The following is a 14,280-nucleotide window of genomic DNA, read 5'->3' as shown; positions in this document are numbered from 1 at the left end:
AAACCAGAGCAGCAGACCTCCCCTCCCTCCCTGTTTCTTTAGCACTGTTCCCCACGCCCCACCACCCCTTTCCTAGAGGCAGGTGCCTTCGAACTGCCAGCCTGCAGCCGAGGGCTTGCCAGGCCCTCTTCCCGCAAGAAGACCTGGCCCTGCCTGAGCGGCCAGGATTTCGCTTCGGGTTTTGAATGAGCTGATTGCTCAAGCCCACACTGCCTCTGAGAATTTACTCGTCCTGTCAAGCCTTTTCTTGGCGAAGAGCCCCAGATCCTCTGACCCACTGCAAAGACAAGGCCAGCTCCCTGGCACCCACATGGTGGCTGTTTCAACGTCATGTGACAGACAGAACATCAGATGCCAGCAAGAAAGGTTTGGGGAGGACCAGAGGGAAGGCATGGGCGGAAAGGCCCGAAAAGGGAGGTGCTAGGCGGCCTTTGGAGGGGCCCCTCTCTGCCCCCTGTTCCTGCCCTTCCTTGCCCTGGTCTGCAGGGGTCAGGGCTGCTGCGAACGGGGGTCCAGATCTGCAGGAGAAGGGAGCTGCCCTGCCAGACCCTGCCAGGTCCCCAGACTCCAGGGGTGCAGCCCCGACCCTTGCGCTCAGCAGCGGCACACCCCTGGACCTCCACAGCTAACCCACCCTGCCCCCAGTCATCACCCAAGCAGCCCTGGGGCGCCCCCCACCCCACCCCGGGGTGGCCACGCCCATCCCCAGGAGGAGGGGCTGCCGGCGGGGCCCTGCGCGGAATCCCAGCGCTTGCTGCCGCGCCGCTCGCGCTCCAGAACCCGGCCGAGCGGCACTCGGCGGCTGGCGCGGCTCGGGGCGCGCGGGGCCCGACGGCGGAGCTGGCGGCTGCCATGCGGGCCGTGCACCCCCTGCTCCTCCTCTCCCTGCTCGCCCTGGGTGGGCGCGGTGAGTGCTCTGGCCGGGAGCAGGGCAGATCCGGCTACAGGTGGAGGGTGGATGGGGAGGAGTGGCCCCAGGTGGTCCGGATGGAGGGAGGGGGCGCGGGCGGGGCCGTGGCGTGGGAGGTGTGGGACCCTGGGCCCTCCTCGCTCGGGTCTGCACTGAGCTGCGCGCGCGCAGGGCGGCTGCGGCCACCGACCCGCCCTGATCCTGCGGTGCGGGGCAGAGTCTTGAGCAGCCCGGCAGGGTCAGCACCTCCACCGGTGAAGGGTGCGCTCCGCATCCAGGGACACACGGCGGGTGCCCCTTCCTGCTGGGCCACCCTGCGCCCGTGCCTTTCTTCCCTGCCTACTGCCTCAGTTTCCCCATCAGTTCTACAGCGATGGTAGACCTATGTCCTGGGGGACTTAGGTGTGCGTGGGGGTCATGACAAGGTTTCTTTAAAAAAAAATAGTAATAATTTAATTTTTATTTGAAAGGCAGAGTTACAGAGAGAAAAGGAGAGACAGATTTTCCATCCGCTGATTCACCCTCCAATGGTCCCAATGGCCAGAGCTGGGGCAGGCTGAAGCCAGGAGCTTCTTCTGGGTCTCCCCACGTGGATGCAGGGGCCAAAAACACGTGGGTCATCCTCTGCTGCTTTCCCATGTGCATTGACAGGGAGCTGAATCGGAAGTGGAGGAGCTGGGCTCTGACGGGGGATGCTGACCCTACAGGTGGGGACTTAACCAACTTTGTCACAGCTCCAGCCCTGCAGGGCTTATTAAAGTGTGGTCCTCCGTGCAGACTCCTGAACCCCACTGTAAGCTCAGGGGTGTGGGATTTCAGGAAATGGTGCCTGGGAATCTACACGGGTCCCGACATCCAGGTAACTCCGGGAGCTGCCTTTTCACACATAGGACTCAGGCATTTGTTTCTTGATTGACTTGCCAGCTAAAGGCACACACCCACTGGGGTTGTCCAACTCACCCCTTCAAAGGCTTACACGCCCCGGAGACGCTGTGTCTAAGTCCAGGTTTGCAATGGGAGATGCATCCCTTGCTGAACCCTCCTGTCTGACTGCTGGAAGAGCAAGTTTTTCAGGAAAAGTACCCCCTCGCCGACCCCGACTAGGGGCGCCCACTCCTCATCAGAATTGCAGGTGGAGACTGGCCCCTAGTGGTGGCCTGTGAGTATGAGGGCTGGGCTGAGATTCCTGTGTTAGTCCTCTTCGGGACCAGGTGTGATGGTGAAGGGTCGCCCCCTGGTCTTGTGAGCTCCACTCAACCCCCACACGTGCTGCTCTGGGTCCATCCCCTCCAACACACACTCTTGGGGTGAGAGGAGTATGTCTCAATTGTCACAGCAGCCCCTCTCTTCCTGCCCCCACCCCCACACACAGTCACAAGCAGAAACACGGTCTAAGAGGGCTGTGTGTGGAGGCAGCTCCCAGGCCTGACTCTGCCTCTGACTTGCTTTGTGGGGGTGTCCTTCAATGCCCTCCTGTTCTCTTGGGGATCAGTTTCCACAGCTGGTAAGTGGAGCGGGGCAGGGGGAAGATGACCTGCGGTTTGGGGACTTCTGACAGGACCCCATGGCTGGTCATCATGACAGAGCCTGGTCAGGCCTGGACACTGCCCTGTGGAGCAGGGAGGGTCAGAGGTGGTGGCCAGCCTAGATGCTATACTAAAGCAATCCTGCAGGGGGCGGCCTGGTAGAGCTCCAAGGCTAGGCCAGCCTGGCCGGGTACTGAAGCAGCTGGCCTCCCGGAGAGGGGTTCTGGCTATGAGAGGCTGAGAATCTAGGCCAAGCTTCCCCAGGACTCCCCTCTGCAGAGCCCCCCGGGGCAGTGTGGGGGAGGGGCGGCTGGCAGCAGGTGCATGGGTCCATGGGGAGTGTCTTGCAAGGCGCTAAATATTGCATCTGCTCCAGATGGGCAGCGAGTTGGAAAGCCCCTGCTTGCAGGCAGTGGGGCAGTGGCTGCTGCTCCCAGACTGGGCCTAGTGTCCAGGAAGAACCCTGGGCTCCCTGGCCCTTTTCAGAGGTGGAGACTGGGTGGGACTCACAGATGGCCATGGGTGGGGGGATGTGACCAGAGCACCGGGGCCTGGTGACCCAGGCACTGCCCTGGCCAGCATCCCTGTCTTACTTTTTTTCTCCCTCTGCCAACCTGCTCTTCCGCTCAGCACTGCTTCCTCTGTCTCTTTTTCCTTACTGCTGGGCTTTCCCATTTGGAGGGCCTGGCCTTTCCCAAAATCTTCCTCTTTCCAAGGTGCAACCCTTCTCCATCCTCTCCCCACACACATCTTCTCTGCCGACCTCAGAGCTCACAAGGTGAACCTGACCTGTACCCTCAGACACCCAAGGGAGAAGAGATAAAGTCCACGTGGGAAGAGAATGGGGACAGCCCTGAGTCTATGGGGGGATGGCGGTCCTAGGTCCCCCGCCCAAGGAGGCTGCACCAGGGCTGGGTCCCTGCACCTGGCGGCTCACAGGGACCATGCGTTCTGCAGGTCTCTCATGAAGAATCCCAAGGGACATGAAAAGCACAACAGCTGGCCTGGGGTGGCCTCTCTGATGAACCAAGGGAGGGATGAGGAGTCGGTGCCCCCAGCTGGAGGAGATGCTCAGAGCGAGGAGGGGTTTATGGCCAGAAGGAGCGAGGGAGGGAAGAGGTACAGTCTCGGACAGTAGCTGAGCTCTGGTTTGTGGGATGTTGGAGAGGTGTTTGGTCTAGTGACGATGACCCCACGTGGTCATAGCGGCTCACAGCTGTCCCTTGGGACACACACATGCTGCATGGGAGTGCCTGGGCTGAGGGGCTGCTCCCACTGTGCACATCCTGGGAGGCAGTGTGGGAGCAGTCAAGGGCTCCCACCCCTCCCCCACCCTCCACGTGGGAAACCCGGATGGAGTTCCAGCTTCCTAACTTTGACCTGACGGAGCCCTGGCTGGTGCGAGCATCTGGGAGAGGCAGAACCAGTGCATAGAAAAGCCTTCTGTCATTCTGCCTTTCAAAGAATAAAACTCCAGATGTTACGTGGGTGCTCACCTCTAGGGTGGCAGGGTCCAAGGTTCTAGTTGCATTCTTATCTTAGTTTTCTGGTTAGGAGCCCCTGGGAGGCAGCAGGTGTTGGCATGAATCGGAGGGGGGGGTGTCCCTACTTGGGACCATCCACATGGAAGGCCAAGATGGAGCTCCTGGCTCCGGGCTTCAGCCTGCCCTAGCCCCAGTCATTGTGACCATTTGGGAGATGAACCAGTCAGTGAAATCTCTCTCTCTCCCTCTCTTCTTCTCCCTCACTCCACTTCTGCTCATCCACTCTCTGTAACTGCCTATCAAACACATAAAAATAAATTTTGAACAAAAAAAATTTTTTTTTTCTCCAGGGCCAGCGTTGTGACACAGTGTGTTAAGCTGCTGCCTACATGACAACATCTCATATGGGCACCAGTTCAAGTTCTGGCTGCTCCACTTCCAATCCAGTTCCCTGCTCATGGTCTGGTGCTTGGGGCCTTGCACTGTGTGGGAAACCTAGAATAGGTTCCTAACTGCTGGTTTCATCCTGGCCTAGTCCTGGCTAATGTGGCCATTTGGGGGAGCAGACCAGCAGATGGAAGAGCTCTCCATCTCCCTCTCTGTAACTCTGCCATTCAAAGAAATTCTTAGGGGGTGGGGGTAATCCCCTTGTATTCAATTTGAAGCCTCTAAGGAGAGGCTGCCAGGCTCCAGCCGGCCGCTCCCCTGAGGGTGTGGACAGTCTGGCTCTCAAGGCTACCCAGCCCTAGTCGTCTGACTCTTGTGTGTGTGTGTGTGTGTGTGTGTGTGTGTGTGTGTGTGTTCCCAGGGGATGGCCGCTTGGCCAATGCCGAGGAGAAGCTGATGGACGACCTCCTGAACAAGACACGCTACAACAACCTGATCCGCCCAGCCACCAGCTCCTCGCAGCTCATCTCCATCCACCTGCAGCTCTTGCTGGCTCAGCTTATCAGCGTGGTAGGTGATGTGGGCAGGAGGGATATACAGAGAGAGAGCATGCATGGCTGTTGGAGCATGCAGGGCCCAGAGCCAGGTGATTCAAGCTTTCCTGGACGATCAGACTGAGAGGCCAAACCCTGGATGTATCCCTGGATCTTGGCACTGGGCAGTGGAGTGAAGGAGTCGGCCTGATGGTTGACAGCCTTGCCCTTGGTCCCCTGAGTGTTGAGCCCTTTGATCCGAGAGTGCTGGGCTCTCTGCTCTGGGAGGCCCTGCCCATGGGGGGCGGGGGGCACTTGTGCCTGCAGGCCCTGCAATCCAGGCTCTCAGTCAAGGACTGAAATGTGGCTGCTTCAGGTCACGGAGCATGCACTGAGACCGAGGTGTGGCTCGACAGTGAACATGCGAAACGAGAGAGATCAGTGATTCCGGGGGGGGGGGGTGTTACTTCTGAATTCACCTGTTTTGTCTTGTTGGGAAGCCAGCCGTGTCACACCCACACGTCTCCTTTATGTCCCTCCCAACCACAGGATGGCAGTCGTAGCTACAAGCATGAATGACCTGTGGCTGGAAATGACAAATCATTTTCTCTGGGTTTCTTTAAAAAAGAATTTTTTTTTAATTATATGTGTGTGTTTGTTTTATTCAAAAGGTGGACAGATGGGAGAGACCACATGGAGCCCTTCCATTTGCTAGTTTGCTTCCTGAGTATCTACAACAGCCAGGAGATAGGACAGGGCAAGTTTAGGGGCCTGAAACTCCATCCAGGTGTCTCATGTAGGCGACAGGGACCCAAGCATTGGTGTCATTACCTGCTACCTTCTAAGATGCGCCCTCGCAGGGAGCTGGCTTGAAGGTGAGGGAGCTGGGGCTTGGACCAGACACTCACTCTGGTATCGGACTTGGGCCTCATAAACAGAGAGTCTTAACCAGTACACCAAGCACACCAGACTCTGACCTTGGCAGTCCCTCTCATTAGCCAGGGCTGCGGTTCATGTCCAAATCTTAATGATTCTTTTTATATATCAATGTTTATTTTAATTATTTGTAAGGCAGAGCTAGAAAGAGAATCTTCTATCCACTGGTTACTCCCTAAATGGCCCTAAGGAACCCCACTACAACAGGGCTGGCCTAACTGAAGCCGGGAGTCAAGAGTCAGGAGTTTCTTCTGGGTCTCCCATGTGGGTGCAGGGGCTCAAGCACTTGAGCCATCCTCTGCTGCTTTCCTGGGGGCATTAGCAGGGAGCTGGATGGGAAGGGGAGCAGCTAGAATTTGAACCAGTGCCCATATGGGATGCCGGCACTTGGGCCCCCAAAGTCAGAACTAATCATTGGATGGAGACAGGCTAGACTCACCAACAAGGGGTGAAGAAGGGGCGCGTGGGTTTCTGGTGTCTCATGAGGCCATGGACTGTGGAGGAAGCAATGGGAGGGTCAGGCAGGGTGCCCAGCTGAGTAGGTGGCCCAGAGGTCCACTGGAGAGCCTGCTCAGCCACATCTCCATCCAGTGTGGCTGCAAGCATTTCCTTCTGGTCCCCAGCCCCAAAAGATAACTCTCGTCCCTCCTACTTCTTGAAGGGCAAATAGGAACCAGGTTGGTGGGTCCACGGAGGCAGAGGCCTGGTTGTAGGAGCAGGGTCAAGAGCACAGGCTGTACCTGTTAAGCAGGTGGTTGGAAGGCTGGATAACCAGTGGTGGCAGGTGCAGGCGAGGCATGCATTGTGGGAGAAACAGGTTGGGCTGTGCTGCCAATTGGTTGTGAGTTTGAATGAGAAACATCCTTCAGGAGGCCTCTGGATTAAAGGTTTATATAAATGGAACGAAGAAGACAGAAACCTCATTGGCTCTTGGCGTGGGAGGCAGGGCTTCTGGGAGGTGATGAGATCTAATGGACAGGGTCATCAGGACACAGCGCCCATGAGTAAGACCACAGAGACTGGGCAGACACACACCTGTTCCCTCTCACCCCAGCACTCTGCCAGCAGGAATGCCACTTCCAGGGGCCCCACCGACCACAGGCCAAGGTCAGCCTCCCTCCCTCCTGGGTAAACTTACTTCAAGTATTTTAGTAAGTGAGCGGAAGTTGATAACAGGCTGTTAGGTCCATGTGTGTGGAGTGGGGTGCCATGGGATCCCCTTCTGCCCTCAGCTGTCTCTGAGTTGGGGGTACACCAGCCCGTGGCCCACTGCCGTCCTTCCCCCACCCCTAGGATTACAGCCTGGCCCCTGGCAACAGCTCTGAGGACAGTGTCCACCTAGCAGAGAGGTCAGGGCAAGCACAGTCTGAGCCTCTTCTGGTTGGACGGCTGCCTCCTTCCCTCCCCACCCCACTCCCAGCCTCTGCCCCCGGCACCGCTGACCTCCACAAACCCAGTCCCCACGCGAGAAGATTGTGGCCAGGTTAGCAGCTGGCCTCACTGTCCCCAACAAGGAAGCACAGCCCAAAGCTCCGTCTCTGTCCTTTGCGAGTTAGACCAGGAGGAAGAGCTCCCAGCCAGGCCAGCCCAAGGCATCTGAAACCGGCCAAGGGCTGTTTGCTTAACAAGATGACCCCAGCTGGTACCACCCAGGGAGGGGGCAGGCTCACGCTGCTGCCCATGCCAGTCCCCTGGGGGAGCAGGGAAAGATGCCACCAGAGGAGGCAGGGACACAGCTACCAGCCCTGCTCCTTTTGCCCCCACTCGCTCCCACTCGCTTCTTCCGCTGGGTGCTGTCATGTTGTTGAAAGCTTGGAACTCGGTCTGGGTGCTTATCTTCCTTGTTTACACAGTTACAGGTGGAAATTTCTAGAGATCAGGCCCAGTGCTGGGTGAGGGAAGCAGGCCTGGGAGCAGCTTTTGGGAGAGGGGCTGGGACCCGTAGCCCTGAACCTCAGACACATTCAGCAGCTGCTAGGGGGCGTGAAGGAGAGTTGGGGACAGGATGAGGCATGAGAGAATGTGTTGGGTGATATCTTGAGACGAGGTTTATGATACCTTTGTTATACAAGAGATCTGTGCAGGTCTCAGTGCAAATTATAACCAGGCTGTCAGACCTGTTTTAACAGTCTTGACCCCCACCCCCCCAGAGTCTCCTATTTTTTTCTTAAGATTGATTTATTTTTATTGGAAGGGCAGATTTACAGAGAGGAGAGACAGAGCTTTCACCCACTGGTTCACTCCCCAAGTGGCTGCAACAGCTGGAGCTAAGGTGATCTAAAGCCAGGAGCCAGGAGCTTCTTTCAGGTCTCCCACGCAGGTGCAGGGTCCCAAGGCTTTGGGCTGTCCTCGACTGCTTTCCCAGGCATCCACCTGGGACCCCAGTGCTTGCAAATAGAGGAGTAGCCAATTGCCCCAGCATGCTGGGCCCAACCACCTCTTTTTATTTTATATTTTCTTTTTTCTATTTCTTCTAAAATATTTATTTATTTACTTGAGAAGCAATTAAGGGAGGAGAGGAGCTTCCATATGCTGATTCATGTCCCAGATGGATGTAACAGGCAGAGCTGGGCCTACAGGAAGTCAGGAGCCCAAAACAGCCTTTTGTATGATGCTGGCTGGCCCCATCTGGGAGGGCTGCTCCTTCCCTACTGATTCATAGTTCCCACTTGCCTCTGCAGAATGAGCGAGAACAGATCATGACCACCAACGTCTGGCTGAAACAGGTGAGCGCCGCACTCGCTCCCACCCCCTGCGAGGGTCCCTGGCCCCAAAGCCCCCCGCCCCCGCCAGTGACAGGTCCCCGCTGCGAGGGTCCCTGGCCCCAAGCCCCCCGCCCCCGCCAGTGACAGGTCCCCGCTGCGAGGGTCCCTGGCCCCAAGCTTCCCCCGTGACGGGGAAGGGCCTTCTCTGTGCTCCAGGAATGGACTGACTACCGCCTGGCCTGGGACAGCTCCCGCTACGAGGGCGTCAACATCCTGAGGATACCGGCCAAGCGCGTTTGGCTGCCGGACATCGTGCTTTACAACAAGTGAGTGGCGGGGTGAGGGCGGAGCGCTGCGATGTGGGGAATGGAGTGAGCGGAAGCCACCGTCCTTGGTTGGGGATGGGGGGCAGGGATCAGAAGCCCAAACCGGGAGGGGAAGGGGCCTGGTCCAAGTCCCCCGGACTCAGCCGAACTGCGCCCTGTCCTGTCCTTTCCACTGAAGCTTCAGTTGTTTGGTGGGGGCTGCCTGGGGACCACTGACCTGCAGGTGCACAGGGACCCTAAGGAGGTGAAAAGAGATTTTGAGCTTGTCAGCTCTTCCTCTAAGGCTTTGCCTCTGGAAGTGGTCACTTAACTACATGGAAGTCTTTATTTTCCTCCCTGCAAAGTGGGCACAATGAACCCTTTAGAGCAGACCTCCTTTTGGGGTGCAGAGTTCCCCACCTGCACCTGCCCCACCCTCTGCCCTGTGTCTCCCACCCCGTCACCCCCCAGCGCCGACGGGACCTACGAGGTGTCGGTCTACACCAACGTGGTGGTGCGCTCCAATGGTAGCATCCAGTGGCTGCCGCCGGCCATCTACAAGAGCGCCTGCAAGATCGAGGTACGGCACTTCCCCTTCGACCAGCAGAACTGCACGCTCAAGTTCCGCTCCTGGACCTACGACCACACGGAGATCGACATTCTGCTCATGTCACCCTGGGCCAGGGTGGACGACTTCACGCCGAGCGGCGAGTGGGACATCGTGGCCCTCCCAGGGCGCCGGACGGTGGACCCGCACGACCCCACCTACGTGGACGTGTCCTATGACTTCATCATCCGCCGCAAGCCGCTCTTCTACACCATCAACCTCATCGTGCCGTGCGTGCTCATCACCTCGCTGGCCATCCTGGTCTTCTACCTGCCGTCCGACTGCGGCGAGAAGATGACGCTGTGCATCTCGGTGCTGCTGGCCCTCACCGTCTTCCTGCTGCTCATCTCCAAGATCGTGCCGCCCACCTCGCTGGACGTGCCCCTCATCGGCAAGTACCTCATGTTCACCATGGTGCTGGTCACCTTCTCCATCGTCACCAGCGTGTGCGTGCTCAACGTGCACCACCGCTCGCCCAGCACGCACACCATGGCGCCCTGGGTCCAGCGCTGCTTCCTGCACAAGCTGCCCGCCTTCCTCTTCATGACCCGGCCCGCCGGCCCCGACAGCGCCGGTGACCACCACGGTGGCCCCACGCGGGCCCCCTCAGCCCGCGGCCGCCGTGCGCCCCAGGCCGCCTCCGCCGGCGGCCCCTCCAACCTCTTCGGGAACCCCATGTACTTCGTCAACCCCGCGCCCAAGTCTCCTCCAGGCTCCGACTCCGCCGCGGGGCTCTCCCGGGAGTGCAGGCCCCGTGCGTCCGGGAGGCTCCGGCAGGACGTGCAGGACGCCCTGGAGGGCGTCAGCTTCATAGCGCACCACATGAGGAGCGACGACCAGGCCCAGAGTGTAAGTGGCAGGCCCCGCCCCGGACACGCCCCTTCACCGCACGGCCCCGCCCCCAGGCTGGACCACGCCCCATTCCCCTACCACAGGCCCCTAGCCTCATGCAGGCCGCGCCCCAGCCCTGTCAGGCCCCGCCTCCTCCCCACCCCCGGGAATGACCTGGCCCCGCCCTCCTCGCTAACCCACACCCTATTCCCCCCCACCACACTCAGACCCCACACGGCCACACCCATGCCACGCCCCGTCGCAAAGCTGGCCCCGCCCTCCTGACTAGACCACACTCCATCCCCTACCACACTCAGGCCCCGCCCAGACCACTCTCAGGCCCCGCCCCCTTCCAGCCCGGCCACGCCTGACCAGACCCCACCTTAGCCCCGCCCCTGTCTGGCCCCGCCCAGGAGATGGAGCTGCTGCAGCTCCCTGCACTGGAATGCAAGAGGGAAATGGGAGCGGTGGCAGCTGCGGGCGTGGTGGGCGCACCAGCAGCCTTACTGTGCACCACTCGGGTCTCCCCGAAAGCAGACCCTGAGATGGGAAGCTGGGTGTTGGTGGGTTATTAGGGGAAAGGGCTTCCTATCTAGCCTAGGAAGGAAGGGGGGAAAGCGAGGCAGGGGATGGCGCACTGGCGACGGGCTGCAGTGTGGCTGTCCAGGCGTCACCTGCGCTGCCACCCAAGCCTCACGACCAGCCATCACCAGCTCCCGTGCCCGGGCCTTGAGCACAGGCACCCTCAGGGCTGGAGAAAGCCTTCGGACGCAATGGTCAGGCAGGCACCCGCTGGGACGCTGGAGGGCACGGGGGAGCACAGTGGGACGGAGGGGCAGAGCTGGGGCACCAGGACATCTGCTCCTGACCGGGGCCCCAGCGGTCTAGAAACGCCCCTTGACACTGTTACGGCCCCAGGGTAATCCGGATTGCTGGCGACTTGTACAGGTGACAGAGCAGTTGCTGCAGACACGGGGCAGTGTGAGCTCCCTGCTCGGTTCAACACTTTAACCAGATCAGACAGTGTGAACATGTTTTAGCGACCCAGCAGAGCATGGCAGGGCTGTGGGCATGTGTGCAGGGGGGTTTCTGTCCACAGCTTCCCCTGCTGGGAAGCACACACAGAGAGCAGACCTGCGAACTCCCAGTGTGCCGTGTGCAGAGGAGAGAAATGAAGTGTAGACACTTGGGCTGTCAGGCGAGAGACTGCCTGGTACAGTTCAGAAGCAGGAGTTGCTGTTGTTTGCATCATACATGGAGTAGGATGAAAATACCTGTTGAGCTTCACAATTGGATTTTGCACCAAAATAAACTCACAGCCCCCAGCCCCCTTTCATCAACTTGTTTTTTTCTAAAAAAAAAAATCATTTACAGGGAGAGAGAACGAGAGAGGCAGACCTTCCATCTGCTGGGTCACTCCCCAGGTGGCTACAGCAAGTCTCCCATGTGGGATGGCAGGGACTCTAACACTTGGGGCCAGGCACAGTAGCAGGGAGCTGGATCCGAAATGGAGCATCCAGGACAGGAACCAGTATTCATACAGGTTGCTGGCATTACAGGCTACGCCATAGTGCCAGGCCCTCCAGAACCTGTCGAGGCTCTGTCTGTCATAAAAGCATCATTTGCAGAGTCTGGGCGTGGGCTGGCAGCTCCTGGGAACATGTTTAGGAGTGCAGAGTCCCCACCACCTCCCCCTGCTGAGTCAGCATTTTACCCCCAACTCCCACCCCACTCCCACCCCACTCCCACCCCCCAAGAGAGCCTTAAGCATCTTAAGTTGGAAAGTGCGGCTCCACAGGACCACCAGAAGAAACTTCTAGAAGATGGATGTGACCGTGCCAGCCTGCAGTTTAGTCCTCAGAAGCTCTGCCTCCCCTGGTGCAGTCATTGGCTCCCAAACATTAATAGGCGACCCGCCCTTACCCCATGACTGCAAGAGAACCACTTGGGCAACTTCAGAGTTCCAGCTTTGGGGCAGGAGCCAGGGTCTCTGGGGGGGATGTCCAGGAGCCTGCCTTATCAGGCGAGAGACCCTGAGGCTGGTGAGCCCGCAGCAGAGGTAGAAGTGCTGCTGGTCTGCCCACCCCACATGGCCAGCTGGCAGGCATGCTGAGCTCACGCTTCTGGCGGCCTCCCCAACCCGTGGGCACCCAGAGCTGCATTCACGGCCAGCCTCGTTGGGCTCCAGGCCAGGCGGGACCGGCTGCTTTTGTCAGTACTTGCATCCATGAAGCCCCAGCCCCTCACACAGGCACGCTCCCGCTAACCCTCCCCAAGCCTGCAAAGAGGCCCCAGTGCACTTGGAGGGAGGCAAGGCTCAGAGAGGTTCTCTGACTTGCCGAGGACACACAGCTGGCCCAAGGCAGAGCCAGGCTCTGAGGTAACCCCCTCCGCCTACCCCGCCCACTTGCCCTGAGCACGTGCTGGACTTTCTTTGTGCCAGGGCCAGTCTGTGCCCAGCCTGCTTTCCCCAGCACTTGCGCCTTCCCCAGTGATTACCAGGTTGCTATTAATAACCTCAACATCCAAAAAGAGGTGGGGGGAGCATACACACACCCCCCCAAAAGGAAAACAAAAGCCATTTGTAATTAGGGCTGGCACAAAGCAACTCAGAATAACTGGGAAGTGTCCCCACCAAGCCCTGAAGGGAGGCAGGCAGCAGCGGTGTGCGGCTGGAGCCATGGGGGCTGTTGGCCTGGTACCCGATTATCCTGGAGGCCCCTCTAACAGGGCCCTGGTAAATCAGGTCACTGACGTCAGCTTGCCAGCTGCTGCCCATACTTCTGCATCCTGGGGACCACACCAGGTCAGGGCTATGCAGGCTGCGAGGGGCAAGGAGGTGGGCAGGTGTAACACCTCTGGAAGCCACAGCCACGGGCAAGTCTCAGAAGACTAGGGAGAGGAATGGCTCAGCTGAGACAGCAGGAAAGTCTTAGCGGAAACTGAATGCAAGGGAACGAAGGGATGGATGTTCTTCAAGCTCCCCTGCCTCTGGACCGCTGCCCTGGGCTGGGTGCACCCCAAGTCTCTCCAGGTAGAGAGGGTTTGGGGTGAACGCAAAGAAGCAGCAGCCTCATGACCTTCAGGCCTCAATCCCTTTATTTGTCACCAGGTGGCACAGGCAGGGGACCCCCAAAAAGTGCATGAGGAAAAATGATGTCAGAAGACAAGTTTGTTCTGAGGTTTTTCTTTTTTAAAATAATCTGTGCAGCCTTCCCATCATGGCATGCACCTGCTGTTTCCATAGACTTCTCAGGGCTCCCGAATGTGGCCTGAACGGCACCTCACATCCCTGCCATCTTTCAGCCCAAGCTCCCCGGAATGGCATGGGGGGAGAGGGGTGCCAGGAGGTGTGGGGGAGTGTGTGCGTGGCATGGGCAGAGGCAGAACTGTGCACCCATAACCAGCTTGCTGTCTGCCTGCAGGTGGTTGAAGACTGGAAGTATGTGGCCATGGTGGTCGACCGGCTGTTCCTGTGGGTCTTCGTGTTTGTGTGTGTCCTGGGCACCGTGGGGCTCTTCCTGCCCCCCCTCTTCCAGACCCACTAGCCTTCCGAGTGGGCCTAGGCTGCTGACATGCCCATGGTCCCCTGGGGGAGAGAGGTGAGAGCTGAGCGTGGACACGGAGGCCGTCTCCAGCTAGGTCAGGGCTGGTGAGGCCCTCAGTGGACAAGTGACATCGGCCACGGTCCCACCATCACTGCAGCCATGCCGGCAGCGACACTGTCTCTTCGGAGTGCCTTGGAGAGAGCCCCTGCAGGTGGACATGGCCATGGAGAACTTCCCGCAGACCGGGCTTCCTGCAGCAGCGGTGGGGAGGACACATCTGGCCGCAGCACCTCCGTCGTGTGCACATCCGCCCATGCCCCGGCCCACCTCTGCATCCCTGGCATCCCCCCCGCTCCGGGGATCCTCCTGGTCTCAGAGCCCTTACCTGTGGCCGTGCTCCCCTGCCGCCTCCTCTGAGCGGCCCTCCTTGGTCACCCACGGAGAATGAACTCCGTGAAAGCAGAATCCACAGGGCCTGGGCTCAATAAATTGTTGAATGAATGCATGA

General features: G+C 59.1%; 1 protein-coding gene across 1 annotated transcript; it reads left to right on the top strand.

The window, feature by feature from the left end:
• Positions 1-852: 852 nt before the first annotated feature.
• Positions 853-13,772, top strand: CHRNB4 (cholinergic receptor nicotinic beta 4 subunit). Its single transcript, XM_040969372.1, has 6 exons — positions 853-907; positions 4,729-4,877; positions 8,458-8,502; positions 8,698-8,807; positions 9,258-10,242; positions 13,650-13,772. Exons 1-6 carry the CDS (start codon positions 853-855, stop codon positions 13,770-13,772), a joined length of 1,467 nt encoding a protein of 488 aa, XP_040825306.1.
• The last annotated feature ends 508 nt before the right edge of the window (positions 13,773-14,280 follow it).

Source organism: Ochotona curzoniae, unplaced genomic scaffold, assembly GCF_017591425.1.
Source record: "Ochotona curzoniae isolate NIBS_2020 unplaced genomic scaffold, NIBS_Ocur_1.0 scaffold_4701, whole genome shotgun sequence".
NCBI lineage: Eukaryota > Metazoa > Chordata > Mammalia > Lagomorpha > Ochotonidae > Ochotona > Ochotona curzoniae.
The sequence above is the reverse complement of the archived record's forward strand: the minus strand, read 5'-3'. Positions and strand labels throughout refer to the sequence as shown.

Bases quoted from the DNA above. Each gene is read 5' to 3' on its own strand.
- CHRNB4 (XM_040969372.1), top strand. From the start codon at position 853: ATGCGGGCCGTGCACCCCCTGCTCCTCCTCTCCCTGCTCGCCCTGGGT. The intron at 908-4,728 runs GTGAGTGCTCTG...GTGTGTTCCCAG, and splicing joins GCTCGCCCTGGGTGGGCGCG to GGGATGGCCGCTTGGCCAAT. The intron at 4,878-8,457 runs GTAGGTGATGTG...TTGCCTCTGCAG, and splicing joins TGGCTCAGCTTATCAGCGTG to AATGAGCGAGAACAGATCAT.